Here is a 21,236-nt window from a genome sequence, read left to right as displayed (position 1 = left end):
TAGTACAGTATTTGTTTCTCATTATTTATAACAATGATTAAAAGTGGCTGTATTTTATGCTCAGAGGAAAAACTGGTATTCACAACAATCAACAACCAGACAAAAGTCCGAAAAGAACAAAATCATTTTATAGTTCGATACCAAGGTCAGGGTCTGATGTGTGTCTGATATTTTGTAACTCCCTATTTCTCCCACTTAAAAGTAAACTATCTATCCAGGCCCCTCCATAATATTGTGTTCCTTGTGTATGAGAACATACCATCGTAGGTGCCACTCTCCAGCAGCAGTCCACTTTCTTCCAGTTCACGAAACTCCGCCACACTGATAAAATTGTAGTCCACTCCCGGAACCTCCCCTTCTCGAGGCTGCCGAGTAGTACCTGCCAACAATGAGAAAGTTTAATACAGTAGGAACTCCAAACAAGTGGAATGTGCCATTCATCGCCAGGGTGGGAGTGGGGGTTGGAAGTGACACTCAATCCAACATGCCCACAGGGATGTGATTCAAGTCCAAATACAATGCTCAGGGGAGAATCTGTGTCTGCATCATGAATAGTCAACAAAGCTGGGACAGCAAAGCGATGAATTCATTATTCAAATATGAAGCAGAGGGAAAAAAATGTCCTCCACAGAGCAACACAGCTGTCACAATACAGAAGAAGTACAAGTGATGACAATGAACAAGATTTTTAATTACATACTTTGACGCTGATTGTGTAGAACAGCACCACTTTAAGCACGATAAATGAGAAAAATTAGAAAGCTCTCTGTTGACCTTACACATATTTTTTTAAATAATAACACCATCTGCATGTCTGCTCTGTGTGGAAATTAGTTCTCCGAAATTAATAATAACTAATCCAATGTACATCCTGGTGCTGTACACTTCTGACATGCCAGCCTACGGCTACCTAAATAAACTGTTTGTTTATGCAACGCATTTTATGGGACCTCATTATCAACAAACCACAAACTGATATTGTGAATAGATTCAAATGAATATAACGCACTGTCACCTCAAAGCCCTTTCTGTTGATTTATTAGCCACAATAGTTGTTTCCTGCACTAAAAAAAAAGAATAAAAAAACAAAAAACAACAACAACAAGCAAATCACGCATACTTGCAGTGTATTTCCAAATGTCAATGGTTATGATCGGTGGCAGTTGCTTTGCCTAAAACAATAATCGAGAAAGAAGAATTCCCTTTTTTCCCCAAATGCATCCTTGGTTCTCCTTCTCCTTCGTTTTACAGTCCTTTACCCCCTGAAACAGGCAACCTTAAAGCACTTTCAATTCCAGCAAAGAGCCATTAAGTAGTACCATGCTGCAACTGTGATTTAAAAAGTGTCACATTTTCCCTTGTTGATGGTCTCATTGGCAAGACACTGAAAACTTACTGTTATGAAAATAATTTAATGCTCCTTAACACGCCAGCTGCTCTTACCATCATCTTAGATGTAATCAGGCCTTTTGAAATACCTCAGCTAAACCGCTCTGCTATCTGACTGCACTGCAGGCACGAGGGATTTTAACTCAGAGCTTAATAGGAACCCATCCCCATTCTTCATTTTCTTTCTGTGTCAACATCCATCCCGACTGCAGTGTGAGCCATCGCATCTGAAACTGCTTAGTTTCTTGCAAAGGCAATCTTTTATTCTGTCAAACAGAGCAATCAGATGAGACCAATAAAAATCACAAGAAGAAGATATATGAGCTCGTTTTTGGAAGAAGGAATAGGGAAATGTATTATGTAGCTATTTATTGTTAATTCAGCTACCTTACCAACAAACTCCAAGACACTGGATCGGTTTTCCTGTTATACAATCATGTAAATGTATTCATATGAAGTTGGTGCAACATGACTGCAAAAGGTAGCAGAAACCTCCCAAAATAACACAAAATAAAGGAGAAAACAATAACATTACAGTTTTAAAACATGAAAGAGATAGCAAAAATAAAACTGTATGTGTAGTTTGTTATTCAGTGGTTAGACAGTGGAAAGAGACTGCTAGGACTGCTGAAACTGCCACCTGAAAAAAAGAGCACTGGGAGAAGGAGCCTTGAAGAGAGCACCAGAAGAAATTTGCTGCCAATTCTCACCGGAAAATACAAGCCTGTTTTAACTTTTAGTTTATGTGTTTGATTTTTTTAAGAGATGAAACAACTGTATGAAAACAATACAGGAGCAAAACAGAAGAAAAACAAAAAGTAAATGTAGTTGATACAGTAGGTCTGTGGAGGTTATTCTGACTTCACATCAAAATCCAGCTCTCCAGTGTTAGATATGAACTGTGTTTCATGGATTTTCTTAGTCGTGAACTGTATTTTGCAGGTTGAACACCCACTCAGTGGAGCACCAGAAGAAACAACAAGCATTTTCCCACAAGATGCTAATTGCAGCAAAACAAAAAAGAATGAGTAAAGAAGCACGTGGATTGCCATTTGTAAACTGACAGATGCTTGATCGCATAGTGCCAACTTCAAACTTTTAGTCAGACTGTGTGAGTTTGACTGTAATATACGATAAACACACAATAAATCAGAACGCTAACATGAAGGGACATGGAAATATGAGTGTTGGTTACAGTTGCTGGCTCAATAGCTACAGTGAAGACACAATAAACACTCGAAAGTGGGCATTTAGCTTGTCCATTTTGGCACACATCATCCACAGTTGTCTGAGACTTACAGTAAGTAGAAAACAGTAAGTGAAGAGTTCAGTGCAACAGCTATGCTTAGTTTTTGTTTTTGTTTTTAAACTTCTCAAAATAGAAATTGCAATTGACTGAAAACCTGAGGCACTTTATTTTTACCTTTGCACCATCCTTCCTTGGTGTTTTATCGTGAAGCGAGACTAGTGGGCCTGAGTGCTGTGCTGCAATGGATATTAATACCCAGGGAAGGAGAGAGCGATAGTAGACGGTAGAGTTGGGTGTTGGAATTTAGTGAAGCTTTAAGGATTTTTGGGTGACCTAGACCCCTGGTACTGGCTTGAGCCCCAGTTTGTGGGAGGCAAGAGTGACACTTAATGAAGCTTCTCTGTGTGCAGCAGAAAAGCAAAGTCATACTTCTGTCACTCCGAAATGCTATTTGGAGTGCTATAATGAGCGCATGGCATCATGCTGTAATGGCTATTTAGGCTGCTCACAGGGTCACTTTGGCTGAGTGCACTGTGATAAGCCACTGGCACAGGCCTGAATGAGCAAACTGGACAGCGGACATATGCTGAGCTACTGAAGCCAAACCGCAGTGTTGATACGCGTGGTTCACAGTTTCTATTATCTTCCACAATAACTCACTAAAGTAGACCCAAATGTGCACAAGCAGGTACAACTACAACACTGGCTTTTCAGCTGTGATAATCATTGTGATAATGTGAGAAAATGTAACATTTGCATTTTATTTGAGATAGAAAAGACTGAGATGTTATTTATCACACTGTAATTAGGAGAGGAGGTCTAATGATTAAACTTTAAACTACTGTGAAACTTCCACGACAGCAAGCATGATTATTCGGTAAGACACAAATAAATATGCATCTCAAATTAATCAGTGATACTTCTACACAGCAATATTCCTTAAATGCACCTCCAACTGTCTTTTGAATAATGTCCCCCACAAGCAAAATGTCAGAAGTGAAAGCTTTCCAAATGCTAACTGTGAGTTGCACAAGTAATAAATGCTGTCTCAGTGATAAATGGCAAAAACATTGTTGTTTATGTTTTGTTTTGTTTTTTTTAACTCAGCTGCGCATCCCAGAGAACTGCAGCTGCTCGTTCATTTACGCCTGTTGCCCTTGTTGTCCATTTTTAAATCACTCGGGTATTAACACAGAATATTCCAAAAGAAGCAGTGGAGCAAACTCAAACTGAGGGGGGAAAAAAAAAAATCAGAGGGTGGAAAGTAAATAGGGAAGAAAATGTAGAATTACTCTTTCCTGAATTTAAATCGAACACAACCAAGGTCTGACAACAATCAGAAACTGACAAACATCTCTCTTAATTAAATATTTCATATACACGAGGGCAAAACTCCATTATTAAACATAAAAACACTGAAAGTTTTTCACCCTTTTTTATTCCACAAGCACTGAAGTCTATATTTATACATTTTACCTATGTAGACATCCATATAAAAGCCTATTCAGGTTTTCATAGGACTGTGTGCTTTTACAAATTTTGGTAAGATCAAGAAGTGAAAATCTGCAGTTTATAATACTGAAGTGTAAGTAGAAGAAATTAACAGAAAACAAGTTAAAGGGGTTTATTTGAATTAAAGAATAGGGAGGGCCTGGAGGAAAATGCATAACAGGTAGTGCTACAGATGGGAAGAGACTACGCTCCATCTGGAGAGGTGAGAGGGCAACAAGAAGACCCAGACAGAGAGAGAAGACTGAAGGGCCCAAGGCTGAGGAAGCTACTCACAGGGAATGGTACGCAGGTACAGGTTGTCCCTAATCACCTGCTGGAGCTTATGGTCCAGGGAGCCCTTCTGAAACTGCAGACTGAGGTAGTGACGCAAATCAGTATTCAACACTTTACCTGGAGGGAAAGAAAAGAAAAGTTTGAGTTATGAATTCACACTGGACGGCCTCCAAACTACACACATTTTAAAAACACCATTTTGATTATTTACATTTAAAGACAATTAAAAAAGATAATCAGAAATTTTATTTTATAACCAACAATATTGGAAAGCTCTAATCAATAACCCCTGCTACAGTGCCCAAATCAAAAACACCACATGTTGGGACAGTAAATATTTACATCTGATACTATGTGATTAGTAGCACATAGTAGCATGCAAGTCTATGAAAGTTTTACGCTTCCAATAATGATCACTGTCATGTTTCATGCTATCATGCTAACGTAAAGAATAAGCCTTAAAGAAATAAAAATAGATTTATTTTTTTTTACCCAAGCTTTAGTTAAAAACTTTATTTTTGAAACGTGCTCGAGAATAATACACAGGTTACAGATACACTTGCAATAAACTGTGCAAAAGATGGACCTAGCTTCCAGATCACAAACAATAAGCCAATTTTATCTGATGGCCACCAGATGGCGATAGCACAGGTGCTATGTTTTAAAAAAGGAGGATTGGCCTTGGTATGCTCATTACATAACGGCTTGTGACCAATTAGCTGCCAGCCAAAGCACTTCACAGTCAGACACACCCCTCCTTGTCAAAAACGGGTTTTTGTTGTTTGTTTGTTAAATCAAGATCTCAAGGCTTTAACGCTGAACATCAGAAACCAATGGATGATGTCACTGTAGCTATGCCCACCTTTATCATCGATGAGTTAGACCCTTGAGATACATTTTTCCCCACCACTGTAGGTTCAGTCAATCAATGTAACCCATCAGACATACATATTTATGTAATTCAAGACCTGCTAAGGAACACTTTTTTTTTTTATTGTGTCCTCATTTGGAAAACCTTCTTTTTCACACAACTGTAAGTAAATGTACATAGTATGATCTCTATCCAATCCCGATCGGAATGAAACCTATTAGTCACATGATTAAATATTTATTAAGCTCTATCGTTAAAAATCCAGACGCATGGCAAAAGGCAAGAGCATAACATTAGCACTATTATTTCCTAGTAGGAACAGCAGTTTAATCCAAGTGTGGGGAGTGATCTGATTAAACATTAATTGGACAATTTTGTAGTAATAATTCAGATGCACTCACGACAAAAACAACCAAACAAAAAAAAACAAAACAGGAACAGAACATTAGGATGGCTGTTTTTTAGAAGCAAAAGAAAAGGAAGGAAAGTCTGAGAAAGAGAGTGCAGGAAGAAGATTTACAGTTCTTCTTAGAGTGATGGAATATCATAGAGATGAAGAGAGAAGAAAGAAACCAAGAGCAAAATCCTTTGTGCTTCTTTGCTACAGTTAGACTCTTCCACTGTGTGGTCTCAAGCTGTGTGTGGAGCATAAGTTTCTTTCTGAAGAAGGGACACGCAGGATGTGCTTTGAATACGTCTTCACTACCACTGCGGGCATCAAAGCTCATTCTCTCCACCACTGCTTAGCAGGGGGTACACAATTAACCTGACGCTGCTGACTAAGGGAGTGGGCACAAGGATGTGATATCTACATCAATTGTCATGCCATTTGTTTGGCTTTGGGGTTTTTTCTTCTTCTCAAAAAACACTTTGACTTTGATCAGAATCAAGTCTTGTATTATGCATCTGTCCCTTTTTCTTTGCCCAAAATGCAGAAACGCAAGGCCAAGATGTGCCAATGTCTGCCAGAGTCTCTGACAGAAGTGGTGAAATCCAGCAGATGTCTTATCCAAATCAGGAAATGTTGACAAATCAAACACAAGTCATGCAGAAAATGACAGACTCCAAATGAGATCGACATTAAACTACTGTGGGGAGCTTAAGTCAGTCACGTCTTCCAGCAGAATATGTAAATATGTAATTTTACAAATTGTAAGAGCGATTCTCTTGTTGGCTCATCTGCTCATAAATATTTTGAAATAGTACTCTGCATCATTATTTTAATTAACAACTAAAAACTTTTTTTTGCATTCAAATGTATTCACTAATTTACAAAATACACACACATACGCATACAGACACATGTAGAAAATAAAATGTAGAAAAAAAAATCCAACTCTCATAATAGCAAAGAGAAATATTCCCATAGTGAAAGTAATGATTTTTTTGTGGCGCATCCTACACATCCCACACTCTGTAAGAGCTTTTCCTATTCAAGAAAAACTTGAACAATATTTTTATGACATTTTCATTCGGAAGTGTTAAAGGAGAGCCGAGGCAGCTGGGGAATAAGACAAAATAAAAACCCACCTAATTCCAAAATATTGTAAATTAAATTCATTGTTATTCATTCCCTAAGGGGATAAAACAAGTAATGCTAGGACTGCAGATCAGCAGGATAATGTTGTCTTAAAAAGTGGTGGTGAGAATATTTTTTAATAAAACGTTTTGAATTTCTTGTTTACTGGATGCTCAACACAACTCAGTACTGTGGCACTGTGCTCTGCAGGAAGGCACAGGCAGGTTTTTGGAATTTTTGGGGCTTCCAGTCATCCTTCATGTACCTGCTAATTTGCTTAAGCTGAAACGGTACCGTAATTGCAGCATGTCAGTGGTACAAGTAAGTGCTAAGGCATGGAGAAGCATGGCTATCTATTATGTAACTCTATAGACTTTTTATTGGCACAATGAATGTAAGGAATTTAGGTCAATGAAACAAAAGCTGCCTGGCTTTGAATACACAACAAAACCCCACAAAAGCCACAAGCCTGCGGTCCATGTTCCCAGAAGCTATGAGAAATGAAAAACCCCAAATTCTAATAAACATAAAGAAAATACATCCCATCCCTCCCACTGGGTCAAGCTTGTGTAGATGGGAGTGATTACCCCTCCGCCAGGGCTTTTATCAAGCTTGGGAAACCCACCCCAAATCTATTTTCACACAAGGCCTTGGAAGATCAACTGGTTTCAGTGTGGACAACAGAGGGTACTAACCGATACCACAGAATTCCCGCAACTATGTGTAGATACAACGCAGGGTCAACAAAAATCAATCTCTTTTTCTCTCTCGTACTTACACACAAACACATGCAAATTACCTCCACTGCCCAAAGCAAACTCCTACTCAAGAGCCTCTAACAGGGTAGCCTTTGTGGCCTGCCTGTCAGCTTGCGTTAGCCTGCCACATCATATCTCCAGAGACAGAAAGAGAATGAGAGAAAGGGGGAGTGCAGCGACTCTCAGCTTCCTGCTAGGTTACAAGGCAGCACATCACTGGCCTGCCAGGGTAGTAGTACGAGGCATGTGGGACACAATGGAAGCCTTTGTGCCTTGTCATCCGGCTATTAGGCACTCTCACACAGGGGGAGTGTAGGGGAGCAGCTGGGGAAAAGGGGAACTGCAGTTCAAGGATGGAGAATTATTAAAAACAAAGGGAGTGAAGGCGGACAAGGTGCACGAAGTGGGTGACGTTTGCACGGAGGATTAATGATGATGCATGGGAACACACATGGAAATCTACCATGCTTGTCTCATTTTCCCTTTTAATCATTGTTCAACCACTCCATGCATGCCTGTGCCGCCCTTTCTGTGGAGATTCATCAGCCCTGGCAGATCCCCACGGGGCTCTTCACACCTATGTTTGAGATCACTTTCTGAATTGCTATCAGGCCTCCCTGCATCTCTCCTTTTTCTCTATTCCACTGCTAGCCACTTAACCTTTTATTTGCTCTAATAACAATCCTCTGCTTTCAATGGATGTCTGCATCTACCTGTCGCTATAGTGCCTCTTCACCTGTCTTCTGCCGCAAGGATAAAGGCAAATACAAGCCAAGCCTTCTTTTTGTATTTAGCTGCCATTAGTTTTCAGGTCACATATTGAGGAGCAGGAGGACAGGCTTAGCAGATGGGTACACAACTTTCCTGCTTTAAAGTGCACAATGAAATGCTAAAGCAGAACAAATCCTTTGTAATGTACTTTTATTTAGAAATATGAGGTGCTTCGGATTTTTTTTTAAACATAATTACAACAAAACAGAATAAAATCAAATGCCTAGAAGCATGCTAGCAGCACTGAGACTGTTTCTACATAATCCTTCATCACAATGCTAACACAATTTAGCAGGTATAATGCTGACTATGTTCAATTTCTTAGAAAAACTGTGTTAAAATGTACCAAATCACACAACCAGCAAAGCACAGTTGAGGATGACAGTAATGGGTTTTTTAAGCATTTCGTCTTGAAAGAAATAACACCATCAACTGAAATTTCATCTGGGGGAAAGTGTCTCACGACAATCCATCCAACAGTTTAAGACATGCCATTGAAAAAAAGATATAGGCTAATAATTTCATGTGCTGCCTATCGATTATCACTTTGATAGGCTTCATCTTCTAGTGACCAAAGTGGAACCAAGTCTAATAGTTTACGTAGTATTTTAATCATCAGCAGAGCAATAGATTAGCTGTTAATCTGTTGTTCAGACTGATATAATCATGAGAAAGAAGTTAGGTTGACTCAAAAAAAAAAAAACTATCTTCAACTACAGAAACAAATAAGCTTCCAAACTTTCTACCGAGCACTCAGGTAAAACTATCCATCTTTGTTTGTCTTCTGCTAAAACCCTGCAGCTCGACTTGGCACACCAGCATGCTCTCGGTTCACCGGGGCCAAAACAATACACTTGCAATACAGATATTTACCCAGGCATCCAGTAAACAGGCAGTTAAATTACAATATGCTTGCATAGACACAATGCTCTTCCAAAATGAGAGAGGAAGCAATGAAGAGATGTCACCAGCAGGGGTGTCAGTGGGCGTCTAATGAGGCAATTCTCTGACAGTAGTGCAGCTCCAGAAATGGTGAGAAAGCCCCTACCATCTGCTAATTACCACCTTGTTAGGTTCATTTGGCAACTTGGGACAATAGAATGTCCTGCCTCATTCTGTATGACAGGCAGACAGAGGAATCACCAGATTTTTGGAAACACGGTTGTCTATATTTATACTAAAAAGGTAGAGGAAAATGAAATAAACACTTACGGCTCATTTTGGTTTCCCTTTAGAGAGCAACAGGCATACAGACATGGTGGGTTTTACACCAGTGGGCTCATCTTTCAGTGTCATGTCTGCCCAATCAATGTGACATGAATAAAACCAGCATTTCTCCTTAAACACCCTTCTTTGAAGTTGGAGAGGTGTGGATTGTTTCTTGTTTTAGAACAAATCTTTCGCTCGTGTGGCCACTGTTTAAGCTGAGAGCTGTACTTTAATTGGCTAGAAAAGGGAGTCTGTGTGAAGTCAATTAGTGCTGCAAAGCTCAAGTGATTAATTGTGGATGGAGGAACACTTTGGGATGAAAAATGTTAGATGAAGGAAATCAATGTCCCCAGTAGCCCTTCTCCCTTCAGGTTAGATAGATCTCTCTTGAAATCCAATTAGTGGCACCATATCTTAACATAAGGTCAGACTGCACAGTGTGGGTGTTTTGGCTGTAAAGTAACTAATGGCCAGGTCAGAGACTTTTTTTAGACAAGATACATGTTTCAGTATTTCACCTTTTAAAATCAAGACTTTACAGAATGTTGAATGACAGGATTTATCGGCGATAAGTATCAAATTCCTATTGATAAGAGAATTGGAGGAAATGAGGTGCTGGAGAAGGGACTCTTCATGATATTATGTGAGCTTGGTGTGCCACAAGGACAGCATCATTATCCCTGCACCCTTGGCAGAAGTATGCAATGAACTCTTTTAGCAGGTAATTGAAAGGAATGGTCATGCTACAGATTGAATGCGGACTTAATGTTATAGGTTTATTATAGTCAGTGTAATAATCATCAGTGCACTTGGCAGTAGACACAGATGGTCTCCCAAAGCACTCGGCATTCAGAAATATATTCTTGGATTCGGGTGGCTTACTTGCAATTGTTGGCTGACTGTACTAAATATCCATTACTTACATGTTTGAGATGAAACTGGCTTAGTGCAGTCTTGGCTCATTTAACAGTCTACACCTATTATATTGATACATAGAGCATGTGTGCATGCCATATCAAAACTTCAGTGGAGCCAGTCAGTCTGTGTAGTACGGTGTGATGAATTCTTGCCAAATGAGGTGACTTCACATTAATTCAAAGTACCCTGTCCTCCCCAGTCAATAGTTAACCACATGCAATAAAAGTAACAAGCATTTGTTTTCCAGGCAGTAAGAAGTGACCTTGAAATTGTCCTTTCACACATACACACACACCTATCTATAGATCTATATCTATCAATCTCTATATCTCTATAGATTTACACACATATACATACACGTATACATACATGTATACAAAGCTACAGGCAAGCCTTTTTGGTTGCCTTTTGATTCTTAGCTGAGGCAGGGAGGCTAAGAACAGTCACAGTCACCTGACAGTCATCAGAAGCAGGTCTTCTCTTCTCTCCTGTCCTATCCCCTTTCTGTGATATGGAGCAGACTGACAGATTGTGGCATTAAACTCTCCTTCACCCAGTATTTATCTCCAGCCACTTCTCTCAGAAAATGATTTCTTGGCCCTGCAGTCTGTCAGATCCACTGCAACTCAGTTGACACACCCACCTCTACTACCTATATGTGCATCAGCTATTGGAGGTCATCCATACCAAAATCCAGGAACAAACAGCTGTCCTGTATCCTATTAGAGATGCATTTGCTGCTGAACCAATATAACTTTTGATTACAGTTTATATTAGTTTGGTCCACACAGAAATAGCTATCGTTATATCACCTAATCCTACCTATGATTGGTGTTTCATGGTTTTACTGACAGCTTATTTTGAAGTTATCCAGTGATATATGTTGCCATGTACTTCAGCTCAGACTTTTGTACAGATAATCATGGTTCCCAGAGGATGTATCCTAATCACTTTTAAGATTTTTCCAAACACCTATGGCAGAAAGCCATGAAATTTGTTTCAGATATTTGTGATTCCCACAGGATGTTTTTGGTGTAACCATGACTTTTTAACACAGTGGCAATATTATATAAAAACACATATTTTCCTTAACCCTTTAAAACAAACGTAGGTCCCAGCAGCCTTAGCTTTACTTCCTGTTCTGGGCTAATTAGTAAATGCTACAATTCTTCCATTGTGCAACACATAATGTACTAGTACTAGAACCAGTGGATTCTCAAAACCCAGTTCAACACCAAAATAAATTATTTATCCCATGAACTTAAACCTTATTTATGTATTTATTGAAGAATTCATGTTTAAGAAGTTAAAAAAGTTAAATCACCAGCACAGTGATTGCAGATAATTTATTTAAAATGCTAATCTTATATTTTGTTTACAGAACAGATACTGAAATGTTAGAGTCGCTGCCGTGTAACCTACTAACATTACTGCAGATAACTTAAATTTCAGAATAACATAAGAAGGATATGGTTGAATGTTGAACTGTGAATTCATTTACTTTTAATTCTATGAGCAGATTTGGATGTTGATATTTTGGGTGCTTTGCTAAACTGGGAGAATTTCTTCCCTTTGGCTGAAAAGCACACCTTGAGTGAATAAATCATCACCTGCCTCGGGCTGCCTTTATGAGTCAGGTGAGTGACAGCATTATTGTGGCAGCTGCAGTTAATTGTCATCTTCCTCATACACTACAGTTTTTGCAGTGTCTGTGGGTGTCATTCTTCTTCAGCAAGTAATGACAAACTAGGATGTGCTGCCCCCCTCAGTTCCTGAAGAACTGCATACACTGCCTACAGTACCTAATGGTACAGAAGAAAGAAATTGGTACCATTGTGTTTTCAGAATTTTAGTGTCAAAAAGGAGAGTAAGTATCAGTTTGGGATACCTAAGGTACTTTAAGGCTAATCAGTAGATGTCACTTAAATTGCAATGTTAAAAGGTACAGCTTTTGTAAGTATGTCTCTGAAGGTTCTCAGTCATCCAGGTCATCATAGTCTAAGGAGCTTGGAAAGGAAAGGACTTTAAGTTTCTTGAAGACGTTTCACCTCTCATCCGAGAAGCTTCTTCATTTCTAAGAGCAATTGGTGGAGAGTCCCAGATTTGAAGCCCCATGGGAGTGTTCCCAAGAGGGTCACGGATCCCCTATTGATCCTCTACCTAATCACACTTGAAGGCGAGCCAAGGTGTGAAAACAGGTGTGGGTCACAATCAGCCAAGGTTTCAGGTGAACCCATTGTGAAGCCTAGCCCCACCCTATCATGTGATTTACTGAAGTCAAAGGGCCCTGGATGTGAGCGGGCATCAAGGGATCTCAAAACTGGATTATAGATGGCAGACAGTTGGCATCTTAAACTTAAAGAAGCCCAGACGCTTTACTTTCCAAGCTTCTGTAAGTGCACTTTTTACTTCAGGTTGGCTGCTTTTTATCACTCTGTAGAGTGAATCTTACACCAAGTTCAGTGTATGGCCAAAAGCCTATGGAACACACTGTAAGGACCCCCTTTCACAAAGATTCAGAGAAAAAGCAGGGAAGAAAAGTCAACAACGGCAAACTTTTAACAAGCTGTAGAGACCTCCATCGTCCACTACAGCAGAGGACTCAAACGTGCTTTTCCAAAATTACTACCAGGCAGCAGACCCATACAAAGATGACAGCAAGAGAAACGATGCATGGAAAAAGGAAGAAAAGAACAGGTTTTTAAACAAGGTGTCCTTTAGAAACTTGTTTGTTTTGATAGTTTTCATCTTCATTTCTACACAGCACTTTTACTCTGAATGCACAGCTCCAAAATTCTTACAGTGAGTCAAGTCCTCGTTGAGGCACTCAAATAAGATAAAAATTCTAGATAAAAATACAATGCACAACAGTTATGGAATGAAGGTGTGTGTGTGTGTGTGTGTGTGTGTGTTAAAAAGAGAGCCTTCAAACACATTTCTTCCTCGACCCATTATTCATCTTGCTGATCTACTATGTGGAGGCCAGAAAAGAAGTAGCTCCCTTCTGCACGCTACATCATCAAAAAGCCTTCTGCTGTTTGCTATCTTTGCGGTTTGAAACCTCCGTCTGTCTATCCACACACAGACACACGCATACGCCTATTATAGGCCCACACAACCCACAGACAAACAAAAGCGCTCCCTCGCACTACACGTGAGCATGCATGTGCGCACATGCACTCTAACAAATAATAGCTTCCAAAGGGGTTTAATGAGAAACAAGAGATCAAAGACCAGAACAATCTTTCTTGCCCCATCTCTGGGATAGTCATCGCTACATCTCGCCGCATGGAGAGGGAGACAAAGGGTTTCATTGTCATCAGTGGATCAGAGAGAAATGAAGAAGCGACAAGAGGAGAGATCAGTCAGCTTCCTATTGAAAAATGGGAATGAGAGGGACCAGATGGAAGGATTCTCATACAGATCTAGGTGGTCAAAACAACAACAACAACAACAACAACAACAAGAGTGGTGGATGTTGCAAATACATGTGATTTGCACCCTAACAATTATCAAGCTCCACCAACCACAGACATTTACGATTACAGGAGGAACTGGCGTACCAAAAAAATCCACGACAGGTAAAGGACAATGCACAAGATTTCCTAAAGTTGTAAAACACGTGCAATCTGTTTCTGCTTCAGAATGCACCAAAGCGGCAAAAGTAGCATCTGCAGCTCTACGGATTATAGTTCTACAGAGCAAGTAAAATGATGCGCTCTTAGCCTCAATAACTTGGGCTGTCACTGACAATATGCTCCCTGATGCATCAGGGAGAACCCCAGGGAAACAAAAAGTCTCTCCGGCTTTTCTCCCTTTCTCTCTTTCTGTCTGACACACACACACTGATTTTGATTTTCATCAAAGAAAAAAAAATTCGACAAGTACTCTAAACATGTGGCAATGAAATGTATCAGACGCCTAACATTTTGTGTGATCGTGAGAATGTGGTACAAGAATTATTTACAAGGGATGTGTCATGACAGAGGAATTTGCCAAGTTCCTAAACTCTGGACATTTGGCGATGCGTGATTTCGTATGTTTGCATACAGTGTGTATGTGCGTGGGTGTGTGTGCGTAACGTTTGCCTAAAATGCCCTGGGTAGTCAGCAGTGATGTTTCGCATGTCTGCTAATAATATGCACAGCCAAGCAGAAGGTGTTTTGTATTGGAAAGCACCGCCCGAGGAGCAGCAGTTGCTGATTTGATGTGTGCATCTTGTTGCTTGGCTGACCCAGATGCTGTCTCGAGTCTCGACTCACATCTTCAAATGGCATGTTGCTGACACGGACACACACACCAGAGCTGTATCTGCATACATTAGTGCTGAATCAATTACATTTATTAGTCAGTAAGTAATTACTCAATAATTATGAAAGCTATTTAAAAAGGGAGAGTACCAAGAACTAGGTGGTCTTTTATAATGGAAAGATGCATTTTATTTTTTATGCTTCATGAAATTTTGACCTCTTCTGAAGTCTGTAGACTTTTATTAACATTGAGTAAGCAATTATGAAGCCTCAGAGCCGATTCTGCATAATGAGTACTTATGATTTAGTTATTTTAAATATTTTGATGTGCCTTTGTCTGCTCTTGAGAAGGATTTTTAATGAAGAATAACAACTCATAAGAGTATTTGCTACTTAGCAAGCAATTTAGTCACGACTAAAGCAAAACCAGTCGATAGTGGCCCTTAGCTGGCTGATCAGTGCATCCCAAGTAAACTTCCTCAATTGAGGCAATCATGTGACATGCCGTAAAGCTTCAAAACAACAATTAAAAATAACTTTTGGTCTGGTCATAAGTGATTATAACCACATGTTTTACTTAGACACATGAAAATGCAGACTCAGTTTACTGTAACCTCTTCATGTACATCACTATGTCCTTGACTGCACCTTCACTCTTCTTCATCAGCATGTGCTGTCATGAGTAGCTATGGCTAAAAAGCAATTCCAGGTCCGGGGAATGATGTATCCACTATTTCTGGCAGACAATCACAACCTGATCCTTGTCGTCCATCTCCAGGAGGCTATGCTGGGAGGGTGTGCATGAAGAGAAACCACTCTCCTACATTACTGTCATTTATCATGTGTAGCAGCCTGGCTGCAGAACAGGACACTCACCTATCACTGAAATGAGTCAGCAAGTTGAACTTCAGTAATCTTAGCCCACCGCTCATCTTCCGTCACTCATACGTGCGTTTGAGGTGTGCATACGATGTGTGTGTGGAGGATAATTAGAATGACGGTGCAAGGTTGTTGTTTTTTTATAGCTCATATATACAAGTGTAGGTGTAACTTAAGTGTAGTCATGCCTACAAACATCGCTTGGCCACTAGATACAGATAATTCATAGACTAAATGTTTGTAACTCTTTGATGACACACGAGGGGCTGCTCAATAAACCTGGTGTATGCCCTGGGAGGAGAGGGCAGCCACATCAGTCACACAAAGCAGATGAAAAGGTTATAGCAGCCAGATGCCAGCGAGCAGATATGAAGAGAATCAGAGAGGCAAAACCTCCCTACAGCTGCTGAATGTCAACTAAATATTTATCTCATGCCATTCTTGAGGCCGTCTCTGATTTGTATTCTTTCACTTCCACATAGCAGACATTGATTATGTTTAATAAATAATTCCTCCACATGACCGACAGACTGATGGATTAGGCATGATGGACGTGGTAGGGTGGGGCGAACTAGAGCATATCAAAATCAACATCTGTGTCCACAATGTTGTCACACAACCGACAGAAGTAGAGGTTGGCTGAGTCTGCCAACACTGTCTCTATAAACACTGCAAAGTATGTGGGGAGATCACAGTGTAAGAGGTGGGATCAAAAGGTTCTGAGACTGTTCCTGTTGTGCACCAGTAGAGCACGGCGTGATCATACACATGCAAAAATAACTGCTCTGGGATAGAACCATGAATGACCTCATTAACATCTGGATCTGCGTTTCACAGGTTTTTGTGACCAATTTCAGATGCTCGTTTGTCTATAAAGGTCTATATAAACAGGCCTGGGATGACCTTCATGTTAACGGCCAAACAATTGTGTGCACAGTTAGTCTTCAAGACAGATGAAGAGAAATAAGGCTAGAAGCCTGACCATCATTTGAGATTTAAAAGGTTACCCACCATAAATTTGTGGGTCCAATAGCCAAAAAAAAAAAAAAAGAGTCATAATGTAATCTTATGTAATGTCATAAACGTTTGGCGTGACTGACCTGAACTGTAATACATGCCATTATATAAACTTCTACATATACCAACTTTATAGGCTCACCACCCTTTTCCTAGACACTGGTTTAGCTCCAGGCAACTTGCATGTGCACACTGTATGGATATGTGTGTCTATGCATCTGTAGGTAAGTGTCAGACAGAGGGAACGCACATGAACAAATTCTCTGAAAATATGTATTCAAAGCGCTCCCTATAGGGCGCTTTGCAGTGGGACAGAAAGAGGCTAAGACCATATACCGAAAAGAAAACATACGTGTTTGTCAGATCCACCACCAAATATCACAAGCAGAGCCCTGAGCCACTTTATTAGAATCTTGAAGGTGCTTTCTGTCAGGCAAACAGTGCATGCGGAGAGCATGGCAATAATGACACCCAGCCTGAGTGAATGAGTCATGATGTTGTGTAGCTCAGGGACTGATCCAGTCAGAACTGATTTAATGGAGGCGAGTCATCTCCCAGTTGATATATACAGTTGGTCTCTGTTATTAATATTATGTCACAGAGATAGCTTGCCAGAACATTCCAGTGGGGGGAGGTGGGAATTTGTTAGATGATTCTTTCCATGTGAGTTTTCCAGCTAACACACAGCTTTGTTCTCAGTTGTACCAGTTTGCAGTAACACACAAACTAAGGCTAGATCATCCCTCTGAGAGCTAAACCTTACAAAGTACGGCGTGATTTCAATAATGACCTATGGGGTGAAGGGTGAGTCAAAAATCTAACTGATACAGCGGGCCAACATGGACCACACACCCCCTGTGTTATTTCAGCTAAATGTTAAATGCTGGAGGACACGACGACCCCAACCACAACACACCAACACACTCCCACTGACTCTCAATCATAATTATCTGGCTTATTTTTTTCACAGACGATCTTCTGAAGCATCCGACCGAAGATGTGCAACGCGAACATTACACATGGTTAACCTAAGGTCAAGAATGTGGAAGGGAGGAGTTTAGGACGAACACAGTCATGGTGACGGTTAAAAAATGTTTATGTTTGCAGGTCCATATGTAAAAGGTATACTCCTGTGTCCATCTTCAATGCGCCCTTGCACAGCCTGAGTTGGAAATGTGCTGTGATGAATTTGGAGACAAGCATTCCTTGCTTCTTTTGTGCTCTCCTCACACACTCCTCAATGTTTCTTTTGACAGCTGAAAGCTTCGCCATCTCTTACCGTGGAGAAGCATGTCTTACGCTGAAACAAAACAACTCTGCTCTTGTGTTTCAAGTGCTATGAAAAACAAGTTTGGTGCTGGCAGCACTGAAGGGGCAAAGAGAGAGAGAAACCGTGTGACGGTGCAGAGTGAAGGCAGGAAATCCACTTTAGTGTGGATACCACCAGCCTTACTTTTCTTTACCTTTGATTTTTTCCAGTCTTCAGTCTTTGAGCCCAGAGCACAGGGGAGCTTAAGTTAGGGAACTTATTTCTTAACTAAGGGATTTCGTCTTAAGAGCTCTCTAAGTGGAAAATAGCAGTTATTATCCATCTGCTCGAAAAACAAAAAGCACAAAAGATGATTTTTGGTAATTAAATCTTTAAAAACCATCTCTGAGAGAAAAAAATAAGACCACACGCTGCAGCATATTGTTTGTCACATCTCTTATTTAACATTTTACTCTAACTTTTTGGTTTCCATTTAAAGACAAACACTTAACAATGTAACACTGGAGAAGTGAAATGCAGCTTAAAGGTGGAGTGTCACTCATTTCATGGGTGGGTGGAGGGCGGAGGAGTAGATGCAATACCGCCATTTTTGTTTGTGAGCTCTTCACATGTAACAGAACAGCCGATTACGGACAACAATCCCAGACTGAGAGAAATCCATTAGGCATAATAACTAAAACAGGAAGCGCCTTTATTGGAGCACGCATCCCAGAGAGTGAGGAGAATGAGGATAGCAACCATTTCTGAAGACAATGATAAATTTAATTAGCAGCGTGATACAACTGGAGGGAGATTCATACCCCTCTGTATGGTAATCCGCTTTCCCTGAGAATATTTCTGAACAGGATTATAAACGGAGGAACAAGCAAAGAGTTGGCAGCAGGATGAGGACCAGGCTCTGTGGCAGGACATCGTTCAGTTGATGCTGGGTTTTCCATTAGAGGGCAACTCACAAGAGGCTACTGCCAGCTGTCTGGGATAGTAGATTAAGTGAATCATTATGAAGCCCTATAGGAAGCCAGCACTCATGTCAGATTTGAGGAATCCAAATGGGACAACAAAAATGATTTAAATTGCGTATCCTCAGCAAACAGTCTGTAAAACCTGACCACTCTCATATGGTGCAAACATTCTATTTACATACTTTTATACACATATAAATATATTAGCTCTTCACCTCAGGGGTTCACGTTGCTTTCAGTGTGACTGACAAGTTTGCCAGGAAGCAAAGGTGCGCGGTCTATTAGGGCCGATGAAGAGACAGCATGCTTTTGCAGCACAAACCATAATTTTCAATTATAATAGTGGATTAATGGCAATCAGCACACCCAGGTGGTGTCTGTGATTAGCTAATCTACAGAAGCATGCATAATGACATCTGTTCCACTCCAAACCTCATGCTAGCTTGTTGTGGTTAACATTCTGTAGCAAGCAAGGGATTGGGAGGAAGAGGAGGAGGGGAGGTGGATTTATTTCTGAGAAAAAAATAATTATTAGAAAAGTTCCCTAAATTTTAAGACACCAAAGGTAAGGCTAAAAGTCTATAACTTCACTAGGACCCACCCCCCTTTCCCCCCCCCCAATCAATATACATAGGAGGGAGAACACAGAGGTCAATTACAAGCTAAATTGGCTCTGTTGGAATAGACTACATCACACAATATTTTGGCCTTCTCTGACCCAGAAGTCCCACTTGGGAAACGCCTGCATGTGTGCAAAAATCAAACTTTGTCACTTCAAAGACATTCTGCCACTTAATCAAGGCACCACTAAGCCAGCCCAATTATGTATTTTTTTCCTCTTTTCAAACAATTTCACTCATAAATGGACAGACAAAGTTAAACGCTCACAGCCAATCTTCTTAATAGGGAGGGAGGAAAAGCTGAAACCAGGCGCTAATTCAGAGGAATAAATACACTGTCAATTAGCCAGCAGAGGCGGTGAAGGAAACACCATTACAGAGCAGTTCTCATCACGCAGCCCTGCTCAGACTGAAGCATCACTCATTGTTGTGTTAACGACTTTTAACTAATTGTCTCTAGTTCTCAGGGCTGCTTTGACTTTGTTCACCATCTTTAGATCAAATGCAATGAAACAGTCCCATACGTGCACTGACAGTGCAATTAACCCACTATGAATTTTACAAGGCTTGAAGCTCTCTTCAATTTATGGTTCACTTCACTTATTATGGAAAGGCTTTTGACCCCTTGACTTCTCCTATTCTAGAGTACAGCATGAGAGTGTGGACTGTCTCATTCATAAAATGACATAACTGAAAATTAAGCATACTTCAGCTCCGGTTTCTTCAAATGCAGTAATTATATAGACTTCATTTAGCAGGTGTCAGGATTCAAAGCCTGTAGGACTACTGTTTTATTTAGTCTTAATTAGTAAGATTTAATTGGTTTTAGGGAAAACAACAAATAAATAACACAGCAGCGACAATAAAAGGGTTAAATTAAGCAACTAAAAACCTAGAAAAAAAATGTCTGTGATGTGATAAAGCTGTATGTAAAGATGTTATTCAATACATGGAAAGCCAGGAGAAGAATCTGGAAACAGGAGAGGCAAAACTGTTAACAAGGCCAGATGTTAATGTAGCTGATTTGTCCAAGACAAAAAGCTGGAAGGGAAAGGAAAGCATATCTGTCAGTCACCAGCCAAGATATGGATGAAATACTGCTAATCTCACTGAAAGATCTTAAGACAGAGACATCACAGACTGCTCCTAGAGAAAATATGGCTAACTGGATTTTCATATTACTCCTAACACATGGGTTTTACAGTTTGGACAAAAGCCAAATTAAGTGGGGAAGCACTCTACTCTCCTAGTGCTAACGATGGAAATACAGAGGGAGATTAATGAGTTCCCTTGTTGCAAGGCTATCCCATTTTAGAGAGCTAGAAGTGCTCTCTTAAAGAGGGGCACAAAAAAAAGCTAGAACTACGCAGACAGACCAGCCGCTCTGTAAGCTGAACTGTAACATTAACATGCCCATAATGTTATTACAACCCCGTAATAAGCTAATGCATATTTATAACATTAATTCATCCATCCATTCAACTGATTTGGGCTTGTGCTTATCCCAAGAGCAAGAGAAGGGGTACCACCTGGACAGGTTGCCGGTTCATCACATTTATGCTTTCATTCACACCTTAGAATCACCACCTGACCCAGAGGAAACCCGAATACTCAGACAAAAACCATGCACGTACAGGGAGAATAAACCCCACACAAAAAGGTTGGTCTCGCCAGCTGGTCTGCAGACTGAAACCAAAAAAGACCTCCTGACAGTCTGTCACCATCAGATGACAGTAATACTCACTGTTCCATCTGTGTACAACATATTG

General features: G+C 40.2%; 1 protein-coding gene across 3 annotated transcripts in view; it reads right to left on the bottom strand.

Annotated features, from left to right (window-relative positions):
• Positions 1 to 21,236, bottom strand: part of magi3a (membrane associated guanylate kinase, WW and PDZ domain containing 3a) — a 105,858-nt gene that overhangs the window by 35,094 nt on the left and 49,528 nt on the right. For all 3 annotated transcript variants that reach the window (XM_026154300.2, XM_026154301.2, XM_080295373.1), the window contains exons 2-3: positions 4,424 to 4,540; positions 260 to 379 (exon numbers count right to left, since the gene is read on the bottom strand). In XM_026154300.2, the coding sequence (XP_026010085.1) occupies positions 260 to 379; positions 4,424 to 4,540 (237 nt within the window). The remainder of the gene's footprint in view (positions 1 to 259; positions 380 to 4,423; positions 4,541 to 21,236) is intronic.

The sequence above is a fragment of the Astatotilapia calliptera genome, chromosome 20, assembly GCF_964374335.1.
Source record: "Astatotilapia calliptera chromosome 20, fAstCal68.1, whole genome shotgun sequence".
Lineage (NCBI taxonomy): Eukaryota > Metazoa > Chordata > Actinopteri > Cichliformes > Cichlidae > Astatotilapia > Astatotilapia calliptera.
Note: the sequence above shows the minus strand (reverse complement) of the source record. Positions and strands in the feature narration are given on the sequence as shown.